This window comes from Rana temporaria, chromosome 1 (assembly GCF_905171775.1).
Source record: "Rana temporaria chromosome 1, aRanTem1.1, whole genome shotgun sequence".
Lineage (NCBI taxonomy): Eukaryota > Metazoa > Chordata > Amphibia > Anura > Ranidae > Rana > Rana temporaria.
Window position 1 is genome coordinate 403566336 of NC_053489.1, and position 16418 is coordinate 403582753.

Here is a 16418-nt window from a genome sequence, read left to right on the forward strand (position 1 = left end):
TCCCATAGTGACTGAGTATGAACACCATGTAATTCAGCATTTATTGATGGTTTTTAATGACACCTTAGGTATTCATTTCTGGCCATTAGAATATATCATGTGGTCTGTTTTTATACTTCTCATGTGTAGAAAAAGAAATCACTGCACTCTGTGCTGCAGCTATTTTTCTTTTTTTTTTTTTGAGTCGTGTTTTGTCAAAGAGTATTGTGCTGTTTCTATTCAGTTTGTATGGATATGAAACCTTAACCTTTCGGCTTTTTGCAGATTAGATCATCCATAATCAACCCCTTATGAAGTTTCACAGCTGCCACTGTTGGAGGATATATACGGTTTGCTTCTGGGCAAAGTGAACCTATCCGCATTACAGCAAGCAGCAGTAGAAACAGATATTTGACCCATGTTATCGGTCAAACGTTTAAAGCTTCTAGGAGAGCAATGTAGGTAGTGCCACCCACCACAAAGGTAAGTAGGGCCATTGGAAAAGTAAGTAAATACAGGCTTCTTTTATTAGGTATTTTTTCAAAAACATATATACGTTAAGGCTACACATGCCCCCTATTTATGGTGCCAACCTATGTTCACTGCAGTATTTTACACACATAATTATTATCAGGACAACTCTCATAACTTACAAGTTTTCTGAATCAAATTGTATACAACCAGGTCCAACCAAGACCAATCTGGGCCATATGAAATCAAATCACGAACAGCATAGAAAATTTTTCTATATTTTAGTCTATAACACATTAAACAATGTTCCTTTTAATACATTATAGGGTAATTCATTAAGAGTAGCTTTGACACTCTTAAGCCGTGTACACACGATCGGTTTGTCCGATGAAAAAGGACCAATGGACTGTTTTCATCGAAAAAAAACGATTGTGTGTGCCCCATCGTTTTTTTTTTCCATTGGTGAAAAAAAATAGAACATGATTTAAATTTTTCCTATGGATAAAAAAACGATAGAAAAATCCGATCGTCTGTGTGGAACTCCATCAGACAAAAATCCACGCATGCTCAGAATCAAGTCGACGCATGCTCAGAAGCATTGAACTTCATTTTTTTCGGCTCGTCGTAGTGTTGTATGTCACCGCGTTTTGTCACAATTGGATTTTTGACTGATGGTGTGTAGGCAAGACTGATGAATGTCAGCTTCATCGGATATCCGATAAAAAAATCCATCGGATTAAATTCCATCAGATATCCGATCGTGTGTACAGGGCTTAAAAATTCCTTTGCTCTGAAATTGTCATGCCGCGTACACACGGTCGTTTTATGCGATGTAAAAAAACGACGTTTTCTGTGAAGTAAAAAACGACGTTTTTGAAACTTCAATTTTCAAAAACGACGTTGCCTACACACCATCGTTTTTTCACAATGCTCTAGCAAAGCGAGGTTACATTCACCACGTTTTTTCCATTGAAGCTCGCTTCATAACTAGCTTCTAGGCATGCGCGGGTTCAAAAACGTCGTTTGAAACGTCGTTTTTTGCTACACACGGTCAATTTCTGTGAAGTAAAAAACGACGTTTTGAAAAACGACACATAAAATTGAAGCATGCTTGAATTTTTTTTGGTCGTTTTTCAGAAGACATAAAACGACGTTTTCTCCCACACACGATCAATTAAATTGACGTTTTTAAAAACGTCGTTTTTTTACATCGCATAAAACGACCGTGTGTACGCGGCATCAGTGTTTGTGACAGATTCATGTACCTGAAAGGAACAGGTAGACAATTCTGTCTTAGAATGTGTCAGCACTGATGCTGGAATGTCTATATTGGACATTCCGTCTTCTTTGCTTCTCAGCATTACTGAGCGACTACGAAAAAGAAGAAATGGCCGCACATCCAAATGTTCCAAAAATGTGCCTTTATTGAAAATCACCAGGATACACCAGGACACCAGATATCTAGTCACGTAGATGCGTTTCACCCATCCAAATTGTGCAACACATCTATATGACTAGATATCTGGTGTCCTGGTGTATCCTGGGGATTTTCAATAAAGGCACGTTTTTGGAACCTTTGGATGTACAGCCATTTCTTCTTTTTCCTAGTATTTCAAAGAGGCGGGCCGGGATAGCACTCCCATTTGGTTCCAATAGGGATTGTACTCACCTGGAGTGGAGGATTCTTTTCTTATTAACTGAGCGACTACACCAGGGATCTCCAGACTAGGGCCGTCCAGTTGTTGTGGAACTACACATCCCACGATGCATTGTAAAACTCTGACATTCACAGATATGACTAGGTATGATGGAAATTGTAGATCCTGAACAACTGGAGGGCCATAGTTTGGAGACCCCTAGACTACGCCCATTTTACAGACAGGAATATGGTCAAGGGGTTTTGCAGTGGAGTGGTTGCAGCCTGCTGGAGAACTGAGAAACTATTTCCCCATCAGAACCACTTAGCTTTTGATTGACAGCACTGTGGCTGTGGAGTTAAGTGGCTTGAGATTGATGGGGAGAGACTAGTTCCCGTTCAGGTTTGCCTCCTGTGTGACTTGTCATTGCACAAATATGTGCATTGCCTTATTTGGGTAATGACAAGTCTGTATCCCATGCCCATTTGTTTACATTCAGCTGAATAGAGCTAGGGACAGATCCCTGCACAGACATGCCCCACTCATTACAGGGAGAGCATTGGCGTCTCTCTGTAGACCATCTCAGAAGTGGTTTTAGTTATTACTAGTTTCCTAATCTGCAAACTGGCAGTAAATCTTTTTGAATCTGGCATCACCGTAGCCACAGGTTCTTAGTGTGGCGGTAGTAGGAACTACATGAAATTGTTGTATGCATTGGTACTGTTATTGAAACTGCTTCAAAAGCTTGTCTGAATTAGGGGAAATCATTTTAAAGGGTCCTACCACCAGAAAACTGTCAAAGGGAATTTATTGAACTCTGCAGAATAAATCCCAGATTACAATTACACATTTTTCTTGTTATTTATTTTCTGGTATTCAGAAATTTTAATAGATTCTTAATATATTCAATATATGCATATATTACATATTTAAATGAATAATGACTTATTATGATTAATAGAGATATGCACGCTAAATAAACAGATACATTCCATGATGCTTTAAAACTTCTTATAATTGGAAATGTTGCAGAGAATCCAACTAATGAAGCGTGTAATCTCTTTTGTCAGTATGTAGATTAATATTCTGAATTTTGTATTACTAATGCTCTGCTGTCCTATATTTCTACTCCTGAAATACAGAAATGTAAAAACACCACTTTTGTTCCATGATGATTATCATATTATTAAAAGAAAATTCCAGAAAGGAAAAAAATGACTTTAGATCAAGTTTGTGTGCTTTTGCATTGCATCCTTTGCAATATAAACGACAGCAGCACCCTTGAAAGTTACGAATGCTTTCACAACAGGCTCCCTGAAAACCAGTATCCCTGAGCAGAAGCAGTGGTCACATTTAGCAGTGGTAGTAAAGCTTCATGCACACTGGGGGCTTTTATAAACGCTTTTCTCCTGGAAAGAGAAAAACAGCTTTAAAAACACACCAAAGCCATGTTTTTGAAAATGCAATTTGGTGCATCAAGTGCTTTGTTGATTATGTGTTTCCTTTTGGCATTTTTTCTGCCAAATTGCTCATCTTTTGAATACACAAGTGATTTTTTTTCTGCCTCTAATTGCCCCATGCCTCTTAAACTCATGCCTGTGTGTGTATGGGCATGGAGGGGTGTTTAGGGGCAGAAAAAAACATCAAACATCTGTAAAACAGGTATTTTTGAGTTCCAGTCAGTGCGCATGAGGCCGTTACCCTATACTACTAAATGTTTCACTTCCAGCTGCAGCCAGATGTCTGATCTGCGATAAAAAAAGGTGAAAAAAATTCACTAAATACCGTATATTCTCGAGTATAAGCCGACCCGAATATAAGCCGAGGCACCTAATTTTACCACAAAAAAACTGGGAGAACGTATTGACTCCAGTATAAGCCTAGGGTGTCCATCTGCATGCCTCACTGTGCCTCATTTTGCCTCACTGTGTCCATGTGCATGCCTCACTGTGTCAATGCCTCACTGTGTCCATGCCTCACTGTGCCCATGCCTCACTGTGTCCATGCCTCACTGTGTCCATGCCTCACTGTGTCCATGCCTCACCACGTCCATGCCTCACCACGTCCATGCCTCACTGTGTCCATGACTAGACTGACGTTTAACATGGGAGTCTATGGAAGGGGTGCCTGGCTTTGAAAAATTGGTTCTCCCAGCTGTAGGTCCCCCAGACAACAAACTTTGCACACTTGTGGAGAGGAGAAATGGGGCAACATGTGTGCCAAGTTCCGGGTCTAGGAGACCTACGACCGGCCGGTACCGGGTCTCCAAATTCACCGGAGAAATTACCGTTTAACATGGGAGTCTATGGAAGGGGTCCAGTGGACCTACGGCCGGCCAGTACCGGGTCCCCAAAGTCCGGGCATCAGGCGCAAACAGGTGACTCGAGTATAAGCCAAGGAGGGCATTTTCAGCACAAAAAAATGTGCTAAAAAACTCGGAAAAATTTGCAAAATAAAAATAAATTATGTATGTGTCAATTTTTTTTTTTTACAGAATATGTATGTGTCAATTTAAGCATGGTATTTAGTGAATTGCCGCTCCTGAGATAAATACCGCAAAATAAATAATGAAAAAATTCATGCAGTATTTGTCTCTCAGTGAATTGAACTCATAGTTAGGTGCTGCAAGAAAAAAGGCAGCTCTTGTCAGCAACAACTGTCTGATATGGTCTATTCACCCAAAGCTAAAGGTTATCATCCAGGCCTGGACTGGGACAAAAAAATACTCTTGGGTATTTTAGACTGGGCAGCCAATTTTTCGAGGGACTTGGGGGGGGGGGGTAGGGGATGGGCGTTTGTGGGGACGGTTGGTGACGGGATATTCATGGAGTTGGTCCTCCGCACTGTAATGTAAAGGGGCACTGTGATATAAAGGGGACTGCACTATAAAGGGCACTGTTACGGTTACAGTGCCTCTTTACAGTGCAGTCCCCTTTATATATTACAGTGCCCCTAGCAATCACAGCCGCCCCATGACAGTGCCCCTTGCAGTCATGCCCCCCCTTATTCTTACTAAGAACAGTGCCCCCTTTTGCTCTCTGCCTCCCCTGCACAGTCCTACCTTCAGCAGGGCAGAGGCAGGAGTGAGCCTGTGTGTCCTCTCCAGGGTCTCCCGCCTGCCCCGCTGACAATGTCATCCTAACAGCAGGTCAGAGGGCGGGAGAAGCTGCAGATCTGGATTATATTAACAAGCAGGTCATTACCTGTTTGTTAAAATGAAAAGACTCCTGCTCTATGTGCAGATCTCCAGCTCCAGGAGACACAGATATGACCACATAGTGGGAGGTGAGCGACGGCTGCAGTCCGTGTTAGCCCTGTCTGGACCATGGTTGCCGCTTACCTCCTGCTGTTCAGCTCGGTCATCAACAGGCTCTTGCCCTTCCATGGTCATCCCCACTGGTGCCAGGAGCCCCCGTGATGCCCTCCTGATGCCCCTGCACCATGCCCTTCTGACACCCCAGCCCTCTTAATGCCCCAGCACTAAGCCCCCTGACACCCAGTCCCCCTGATGCCCTCCTGACAGCCATCCCTCCTGATGCCCCAGCACTATGCCCACCTGACACCCATCCCTCCAGATGCCCCAGCACCATGCCCTCTTTTTTTTTTTTTATCAGAAAACAACAAAAGTTATACCATAACGCATGGATGTTATTCAACAGAAATATGCATGTTTTTCTGTGAGTAAAACATTTTTTTGCAGCTGTATAACATTATTCAGTGAGAAAATAGATTATTTGCATACAGAAAAAAACAACAACCAACTAATACTAATTAATGAACATTTGCGCACCATGCCCCCTTGACACCCTAGCTTTCCTAATGCCCCAGCACCATGCCCTCCTGATATTCCAGCCCTCCTAATGCCCCAGCAGCATCCCCTTCTGACACCCCAGCTCTCCTGATGTCCCAGCACCATGCCCGCCACAATACCATTCACTTCTGACACCCCAATACCATACCCTTCTGACTCCCAGCACTATTCCCTCCTGACACCCCAGCCCACCTGTTCCCCCAGTACCGTGCCCTCCTCACCCTCCAGGACAATGCCTTCCTAACACCCCAGCCCACCTGATCCCCCAATACCATACCCTCCTGATCCCCCCAGTGCTATGCCCTCTTAACACTCCAGCTGTCCTGATCTCACTGTACTGTACCCTCCTGACCTTCCAGGGCCATGCTCTCCTGACCCCCCAGTACCGTGCTCTCCTGACCCCCCTCTGCACTGTGCCCTTCTAAACCCCAATACCGTGCCCCCTTGACCCCCATATACTTTGCCCTCCTGATCCCAGTACTACCTACTACTGACCTCTGTACACTGCTTTACCTACTACTGACCTCTGTATGCTGCCCTACATACTACTGACCTTTGTAAGCTGCCCTACCTACTACTGACCTCTGTACGCTTCCCTACCTACTACTGACCTCTGTACGCTGCCCTACCTACTACTGACCCCTGTACGCTCCCCTACCTACTACTGACCTCTGTACGCAGCCCTACCTACTACTGACCTCTGTACGCTGCCCTACATCTTACTGACACCTGTACGCTGCCCTACATACCACTGACCTCTGTATGCTGCCCTACTTACTATTGACACCTGTACACTGCCCTACATACTACTTTGCCCTGTATGGTGCCCTACATACCACTGACCTCTGTATTCTGCCCTAAATCCTACTGATTTCTGTACATTGCCCTATATGCTAATGATCTCTGTACACTGCCTTACCTACTACTGACCTCTGTACACTGCCCTACCTACTACTGACCTCTGTACACTGCCCTACATTCTAGTGACCCCTGTATGCGGCTCGACCTACTACTTACACTGGCCAGAAATCAGAGCAGAGAGCCAGGCCTGAAACTAGTCAAGAACATCAGCCTGCAGTACCAGATGCTCTAATTTTTATGATGAACTCTGGCATCAGATGTGTGGGTGTGACCACTTACTCCCCAGGCATTAAAAAAAAAAGTGAAGGAAAGTGGATACAGAGTTTCTCACTGAAGCTATCTTTTAATGTGGCTAAATTTATATTTTTCAAGTGACATCAATTCTATTTTGGGTTTTCCTAATGCCTTAGATTTCTTGTGGGTTTTCTTAATGCCATCTTTTTATTTGGGGGCTTGCTAGGAAAAAAAGGGGGGGGGGGGGGTAGATCTCCATCTCTCAAAGGTTGCCTACCCCTGCTGTAGAGGATACAGCAGTGTAAAATTTGCCAGCAGTAGAACATTTAACATTTTTTTGATCACAGAGAATGGTGTGAATCATGTAATTTTTTAGGAGCGTAATGTTTTTGTACTAATGTTTTCTTCCAATCCATGAAAAAAAAGGTGTTGACAATTGAGGATCTAACAATCCACCTGCTGTTGCTGACAGACATTGGTTCTTTAAGGGATTTTGGAGTGTACATCGTTTTCGTCCGAATGCATTTTCGTTATCGTTTTAACAAACGAAAACGAACGTGCAGAATCCAAAAGACCCAACATAAAAAAATGCTTTATTTACGTTTTCGTTACTACAACAGTTCGATATAGATAGGAGATTTGACATGACACTGACAATAGCAATCTGTGTCTATGGAATCTGTGGTCGAATGTGCCTAACCTAACTCTATTAGTCCAAGATTATTCTACAAAGAGAAAAAAGATTTGACATTATAGAGACAGTGTTGGGGTAGACCATTCGACATGAATGACGAAGATTCAGCGAAGCAGCGGAAAACATACAAACGTCGAATCTGTCATTGAAAGCTTATGGTGTCTGTCGAAAGTTCTAAGAAGATTCGACAAGCAGCTAAACTGTACGATGCTGCAATCGTATATTTCCGGTCAAGCGCTCGACCCATAGGCTATATAGGAATTCGAATGTTGGTTGACTAGTAATAATAATTTATAAACATATTTATTACTAGTGTCATACAACATAAGAATTCTTCTATAGCCTATAGGCGGAACATTCGACCGGAAATGTACGATTGTGGCATCGTACAGTTTAGCTGCTCTGTCGAATCTCCTTAGAACATTCGACAGACAACATAAGCTTTCAATGACAGATTCGACCTTAATTCATTCAGATTTTCGGACAAATGCATTTTTAACGAAACAAAATAAATAAAAACAAATTTCAGTAGTAACTAAATAAATGTATTTTTTGGACGGAAAAAAAAATTCTGAAACAAAATATTTCAGTGTGCACATGTCTAGTGTACATATCTGTGCATACATACAGGGCACATACAAAAAAAAAGAATTTCAATTCTGCAATTCAAAGAACTTTCATAGTTTGTTGCAGTAAATGTAGTGTAATGTAAATGTAAATCTCATATACGCGTCAAGGCGGCGGGGGGGGGGGGGCTGAGTATTCGGCCAGGCATTGGGGGCATTTGCGGGAGTACAAGTACTCCCGCAAATACTCGGTATCGGTCCCGATACCGATACTAGTATCGGTATCGGGACAACCCTAGTAGTTACATTTCTGAGCAGGGCCCTCTTAATCCTCTTGTATTTTATTGTATTGCAACTGTATTGTCTCCCTTTTATATTGTAAAGTGATGCGTAAACTGTTGGCGCTATATAGATCCTGTATAATAATAATTTGATTCCTTATATGTAACATCTAAAGGGCTGCTTGGGATGCAGAAGTTCACAGTAACAGCCTGTACAGTCAGCGCTGGTTTCTTCTGGATGCTGCTCAAGTAATGGGATGTCACCTGCTCCTCATCTCCACATCATCCAATGCACTGAAAAAACTACGTTCTCTAAATAGTGGAGGTACTGAGCTAGCAACCACCTCATTCCTGGAATTCAGCTTTAAACCCAAAATACTACAATCCCATATAGCTGTAAGAAGTCAGCATGTGTTCTAGCCCACCACAAGCCATGACTAAAAAAATGTAATTGAAAATTACTTTTTAATACCTCCACTGGTCTTTTTACCCTAAACCTGATGGTTTAATTGGATATCACGTTTGGCAACATACAAGTGCTATTTGCATTTGTCTATGAATTTCCAAAATGCTCTGTGCTTGAAATTCCTGGCTTACTGCTTCCAGCTACTGAACAGTTAATCTGAAGGGATTGCTTTTCAGAGACAGATGCTGTGGGGATTCCACAGCGATCTAGCAAACAGGTTTATGAATGTCTCTGGAGCATTCTGTTGTAACTGGAAGTACTACACACAATGAATGAAATGTTTTCTGTGCCAGCAATTTGTTTACGGATCATACGAATATTAGTCTCTGCCCTAGACACTACTCATCACTTGAATGGACTTGTACGAATGCTGAGATCTGTAATAAATGTTACTCAACTACTTTAAATTTCATCGAGTCAACTGCTTTATATATGTAGCAGAGTCTTTAGCCTCCCCAGTCTAATGAGAACCTTCAGAGCCAAAGATAGCTGACATACTTCTGTATGTGGTGGGTTGTGAGGCATAGTGGATAAAGTTATTGGGCGCCAGACACTTCTTGGATGTAAAGAGATTTTATTTCTCTTAACAGTCCCTTTTATATTTTGAGAGGGAAAGAGGGTTAGGGCCAGGACACCCTTAAGCAGTTGCAATTTCAATTGGCAGACTCAATAGGAGGACAGCCGTACAGGGAAAGGCCCCCAGCAAGGCACCACATCTGCACGTGCAGGATTGCTGTCTCCTATGGCAACAGTCTTTAATAGTTCCTAACACAAATCGTTACATTCCTCTTTGCTTCACTACAATTTCTACTTGTAGTTCTTCAGCCCCTCAAGCTCCTGGTCTCTCTCTCGACCCTCTGATTTACTGACTCTGAATCCCTGGAGCTCCTCAAAGCTTTGCACTGGTACCTCAAGCGTCACCCATGCTTCCTTGCTGGGTCCCTAGCTTGGCACTCCAGATACTTCTCAAGCTTCACCCCTGCTAACCGGCTCAGTCCCTGGCTTGACTCATAAGGCTGCTGTGCAAGCGTCACCTCCGTTAGTTGGGTCCCTGACTTGATCATCGCCTGAAGTTTCCAGATTCTCCACCATGCCCATTCAGTGAGAATGCTGCTCCGGTATTTGATTCAGTTACTCACTGTGGTCCCTGGTAAAGTTGATTGGCCCCTTAGTGGCGACAGCTTTCCATCTACCTCCAACCACGGCAGATTCTCCAGCCGGCAGTCACTTCTGGTTGGACTGCAAGTCGCAATCCCAACCCTGTGCTGCCCTCTTACTTCTGGATAGGCCCTCACACAGCCCGTTAGCCAGATGCCTGCTGGGATAGGCCCAATCTCTGGCCTAGCAGCTCGGGGCATACGACACATGTCCACCCAGAAAGCTGTTAAGGTGGCACAGAACATAGGTCACCTGACTCCACCTGAATATTTAGGCTCTCCCAGCAGGCCAAGTTTTTATTTTGCTCTGACATAAACTTCAAGGCACGTTTCATTTGACACATATACACCGATTAGCCATAACATAATGAAGACTTGCCTAATATTGAGTAGGTCCCCTTTTGCCACCAAAACAGTTGTGACCTGTCATGGCATGGATATCACCCAGACCTCTGAATTTATGCTGTGGTATCTGGCACCAAGCAATTAGTAGCAGATCCTTTAGGTTCTCTAAGTTCTGAGGTTGGGCAAAACCTATTAAAGCCTATTGGTCTGAATACAAAATACTAAATGTAATAGTTCTGTTTATGTTTTTTATGTTTAGTACCTTCCAAGCTCCTGACCAAGCGTGTAGAAGTGCTCCAATCCATTTTCCCTCTGAGAGCCTTCTATCCAGTACATTTCCTCTGGTTTGCAAGTTGGCATCTTCTTCTATTATCAAATGCAATTACTTCAGGTATTGCTAGAGACATTGTTAAGAGAAAAAAAATCATTAAGAACAAACTAACCTAGAGTGAAGTGTAGATTCTCTCATATCTATTAAAGCATTTTGCAACTATGAATCATACCAACAATAGAATGCAAAATAATATATTTTTTTTGAATTAGCCAACAGGAACAAGTTCTATTCGGACACGTTTTACGCTAGGCGCTGTGCTTTCTTCGATTGCTTCGGTGAAGATGTGCCAAGCCAGCACCTGAGATCTGACTGTGAAGTGTGGACCCTGATCATATCTTGAGCTGTATGTGAAATGTTTGAAGTTGGATTTTTCCACTATGGGCTCCATTCAAATAGGTTATCCTACTCCTACCAAGTTCTTCCTCATACAGGGGTCCAATAAGAGATTATTGAGCCGTATAATTCAGTGCATGCACGTGATTTCACTCTGCCCTAAAAAGAATATATCCTGGTATTGCTAATGTTAATACTCCAGTCTGCTGCCCCCTTCCAAGCCTTTTGAAAGAGGACTATACTATATTGCCAAAAGTACTGGAACACCTGACTTTACACGCACATAAACTTTAATGGCATCACAGTCTTAGTCTGTAGGGTTCAATATTGCGTTGGCCTATTCTTTACAGCTCTAAAAGCTTTAACTCTTCTGGGAAGCCTGTCCACAAGGTTTAGGAATGTGTCTATGGGAATGTTTGACCATTCTTCCTGAAGCACATTTGTGAGGTCAGGCACTGATGTGGAAGAGAAGATAAAAAAGATAATTCTACTATTTCTTTTTTGCGTGGGTGCATGTTCCGCCCGCCAGCTTGTCCACTCTTCACCCATCCGTTGGCGGATGAAAATGGACATCAATGCCTCTCTCTGAAAAAACTGATGTAAATAGATGATCATCCATTTCTGTCAACATCCTTTTTGTGGAACGGATCAAAGCTCTATACAAATCGAACGGAAAACTGGTGTTAACGGTCATAAGGTCAATTTTTTGCATGAAAATATGGCTCTGGGACTCAAGTGGTTAAGGACTCTACCTGAAGGATGTAAAAACAGATGAAAAATGGATGTCAAACTGATGAAAAACCGATGTAAACTTCATCGTTTTTTTCTTTGACTTAACTAATTAAATGAACGGTCCACATGTGTGAAAGGTGCCTAAATGAAAACTTTTTTTGCCCCTTCACTTTGTGTGTCATAGCCAAAACAGGGCATGAGAGGAAAATCTTCCAACATAAGTGAACACAATGTTGTCACCAGGGTTACCAGAGCTAGTGTCCCCTTTTGGAAGACGTCCCCTCTATTACTATTCTGGTGACAACCTAAATTTTGAGATTTTCTTTTGCTTTCACTTTCAATGATACTGGTCACCAAGACAAATAAAATCCCGACAAGGATTCTAATCCCCCTCAACTCTAACCATATCTAAAAATACCACAAGCAAGATGCCACATGCCAAGACTAGCAATGATAATACAATAGTTATGAAAAAGTAATGTTCCAAAAAAAAATCTTTGCCATTAAACCAAGTGCTGAAGTACAATTTGCAAACATCATCAGTGCCAAAAAGTGTTTATCCCCTAGATCACAGGTGTCAACCACAAGGCCTCTGGGCCGAATGTGGCCCTCCAGGCCATTTCATGTGGCCCTTGCACCTCTTCTGTAGCTTCCGGAGAGCTCCAGCCCTCTTCTGGTCCTCCTCCAGACCCTTACTTTCTGCTTTAAAGCAATGCATTCAGCTTCTTCCCAGCAGCAGAATAAGGAAATTGAAAAGCTAGTAGAGTTGGCGCCTGCCTAGAAAATCCTTATAGTGTGAGTGTAAACATGAAAATGCTTTCCAAATGCGTGCTCTGAAATAACCAAATTAATGAATATAAATTAGCAATAAAAATAAAGAGTAAGAGAGTAAGTAATGAGAGATTAAATTAAATACAAAAGTGCACGTGAATGCTATGAGTAAAAACAGTCCATGTGCAACTGTGTTCCCTTTAAAGGAGTGCTGGATGTTGCATAGTAAAAAGTGCTTTGTGCCAAATTCAATGCTGTTGACGTGTTCCACACAGTGACCCCTCCTGCTGTGCTCTTATGTGGCCCGCACTCACCAGATCCTCCACCCCCCCTTGAGGTGAAACGCTTTCACAGTGTATGCCCTGTGCGGCACTCTGGCACTTTCTCGTTCCCCTGTGTTGCTGCTGAGGTTTCCAATGTTAGCTTCTCCTCATGTGTCCATTAGAGGGTCCCTCTGTGAAATGTGTTATGCTTCCTAGTTGCTTGATGACTGATGGTTTGCTTATCAACTTCTAGTGTGAAACATGTTATAGCTTCCTTGTTACTTGATGGCTGATGGTTTGCTTATCAACTTCTAGTGTGAAACATGTTATGGCTTCCTTGTTGCTTGATGGCTGATGGTTTTCTTATGCACTTTTAGTGTGAGACATTTTATGGCTTCCTTGTTAATGGATGGCTCATGGTTTTGCTTAGGCACTACTAGTAGGAAACGCATTAAGGATTCCTTGTCAATGGATAAAGATTGGTTTTCGTATGCACTTCTAATGTAAAATGCATTAGGGCTTTCTTGTTGATGGATATCTGAGGGCCAGTTCACACCAGACACCGTTCCGTGTGCTTTTTTTCTGCACAAAATGCATGCACAGTGTTTTCCATGTATTCCAATGGCTCTAGTTGGCTCTAGTTCACACAATGCAGTCAGTTTCCGGTGCAGAAACTGACCGGAAACTGACTGCATAGTGTGAACTAGAGCCAACTAGAGCCATAGGAATACATGGAAAACACTGTGCATGCATTTTTAGTGCAGAAAAAAAGCGCACAAAACTGTACGGAACTGCGTCTGGTGTGAACTGGCCCTTAACTGCTTTCCGACCAGCGCACGACTATTTACGTCAACAGCATGGCACAGACAGGCAGAAGGAAAATGCCATAATTCAGTCCTCTATTATGTAGATGCTATAACTTTTGCGCAAACCAATCAATATACACTTATTGTGTTTTTTTTTTTTTACCAAAAATATCTATCGGCTTAAACTGAGGAAATTTTTTTTTATTATAGCAAAAAGTAACATTTTTTATTAATATTATTTTCAAAATTGTCGCTCTATTTTTGTTTATAGCGCAAAAAATTAAAACCGCAGAGGTGATCAAATACCACCAAAAGAAAGCTCTATTTTTGGGGAAAAAAGGATGTCAATTTTGTTTGGGAGCCACGTCGCACAACCACGCAATTGTCAGTTATAGCGACGCAGTGCCGAATCGCAAAAAGTGGCCCTGTCATTGACCAGCTAAATGGTCCGGGGCTGAAGTGGTTAAATTGATTAGCAGCATCATGGACCTGTTTGTTAATTTTACATTAAAATGTGCCACCAAGCATGGTCCAGGAACGGCAGATTGATATTGAAACTTGATATTGTTAATGATTGATATTGATACTTGATATTGTTAATAATTGATATTGATACTTGATATTGTTAATGATTGATATTAAGACTTGATATTGTTAATAATTGATATTGATACTTGATATTGTTAATGATTGATATTGATACTTGATATTATAAATGATTGATATTGATACTTGATATTGTTAATGATTGATATTGATACTTGATATTGTTAATAATTGATATTGATACTTGATATTGTTAATGATTGATATTAAGACTTGATATTGTTAATCATTGATATTGATACTTGATATTTTTAATAATTGATATTGATACTTGATATTGTTAATGATTGATATTAAGACTTGATATTGTTAATGATTGATATTAAGACTTGATATTGTTAATGATTGATATTAAGACTTGATATTGTTAATAATTGATATTGATACTTGATATTGTTAATAATTGATATTGACGATTGATATTAAGACTTGATATTGTTAATGATTGATATTGATACTTGATATTGTTAATGGGAGAGCCAGACTCCCCACTGACAGCAGTTAGTGAAGTTCACATATTTAAGAATATTTTCAGGTTTTACATTATAGAGCCTTTTCATGGTTCAAGGCTTTAAATGAATCCATAATAGATATTTTTGTTTCAGAAAAATATAATTGAGTGGACTCATTGGAATAGCTTTTAATTTTTTTGTGTAATGTGGTAAGATTTAAAAGCCTGTAAACATTTCAATTCATCAGGATGGATCTACATGCCAGTTTGGTTAGAGATATTTAAATTCAAATGTATGCAATTTCAACATAGTTTAACTTGACAAAAAATATCAGTGGCAACAAGCAAATGAGCTGCACTATGCAAACACACACACACCTAACAGACGAGAAACATTTCATATTTATTTTGACACATGAATGGATGACCTAGAAATCCTGTCTTGTTGCGCCAGCTAGCAACCTAGATAGTTCTTACTGTCTTATCACTATTGCTGTTCGGTTAATAAATAGTATCCATAACAGAAATATACATCTTTGGTTCTTTTTTAAATAAAGCTTACTATTGTAACCTGTCCCCGTACATGACATAAATAAGGTCATGCCATTTAAACATCTGTGTAATAATTCTGTATTTTAAATGAACATAGCGACAATTATTTATCAGTTGCCAGTAGATCAGTGAAGGCACACAAGCTGATACTTAAATAACTGTTTGCCTGAAATCATAAACACTTACTTGCTCCTCCTGTTAGTTCATGCAGGTAAATGTCCAATGAATATTGATAGGATGACAGGTGTTGTCCTGTTTATTTTATATCCAGCCCATAATGTGGCTATCCTCTATAAATACTTAATGACCATTACTGTCTTGCTGTAGTTTTGCACATCCAGTAGTCATCATTTCCCCTGGGCTAATAATGATTTCATCACTAAAATAGATACCCTACAGAGAAGCATATCTCCATCTCAACACACCCTTATGCTGCTCCTCCCTACACAAAGGCATAGGAGAGAAAGGTTTAAAGAAGAGCTCCAATGCCCTCTAGTGTAAATATTTGGAATGACATACTGAGAAAGCAAATTACTTTTTATAATAATGGTATACGATACTTTACTTTTTCTTTCTCACTACTATGGGGCCACTAATAAAAAAGTTGAAATCAGAAAACTCACTACACCTTGATTTGCTTTATATACACAGCTGTGCCACAGTATTTTGGTATGATTTCTAAGGCTCCATTCACACCTGAGCGTATCGATTCACTAGTGTTTTTTAAGCTTTTTTTGCAGCTTTTTAAAGCATTTTAGAAGTGTATTACAAGCGTTTTACAGCTTTAGGCACAGCTTAACAATTACATGACACCGGAGAGGGAAAATGGCTAATTGGGCCCAATTTGGACATTTCCATGTCCGGATTTTTTTTTTTTATTAATTTTTTTTTTCATTTTCTTTCTTTCAAATATTTTTTGTAATTTTTTTTATTATAATTTTTTTTAACTTTTCATTTTTTATATACATTTTTTGTTGTATTTCTTTTATTATTATTTTTGTTGTAATTTTTTTTATTAATTTTTATTTTTGTAATTTGTTTATTATTATTTTTCATTTTTTTTTGCCA

General features: G+C 40.7%; 1 protein-coding gene across 1 annotated transcript in view; it reads right to left on the reverse strand.

The window, feature by feature from the left end:
- Positions 1 to 15777, reverse strand: part of LOC120913605 (calcium/calmodulin-dependent protein kinase type IV-like) — a 76259-nt gene extending 60482 nt beyond the window's left edge. Inside the window, exons 1-2 of the mRNA XM_040323679.1 lie at positions 15537 to 15777; positions 10765 to 10899 (exon numbers count right to left, since the gene is read on the reverse strand). Coding sequence (XP_040179613.1) covers positions 10765 to 10862 — 98 coding nt within the window. The 5' untranslated portion in view covers positions 10863 to 10899; positions 15537 to 15777. The remainder of the gene's footprint in view (positions 1 to 10764; positions 10900 to 15536) is intronic.
- Positions 15778 to 16418: the final 641 nt, after the last annotated feature.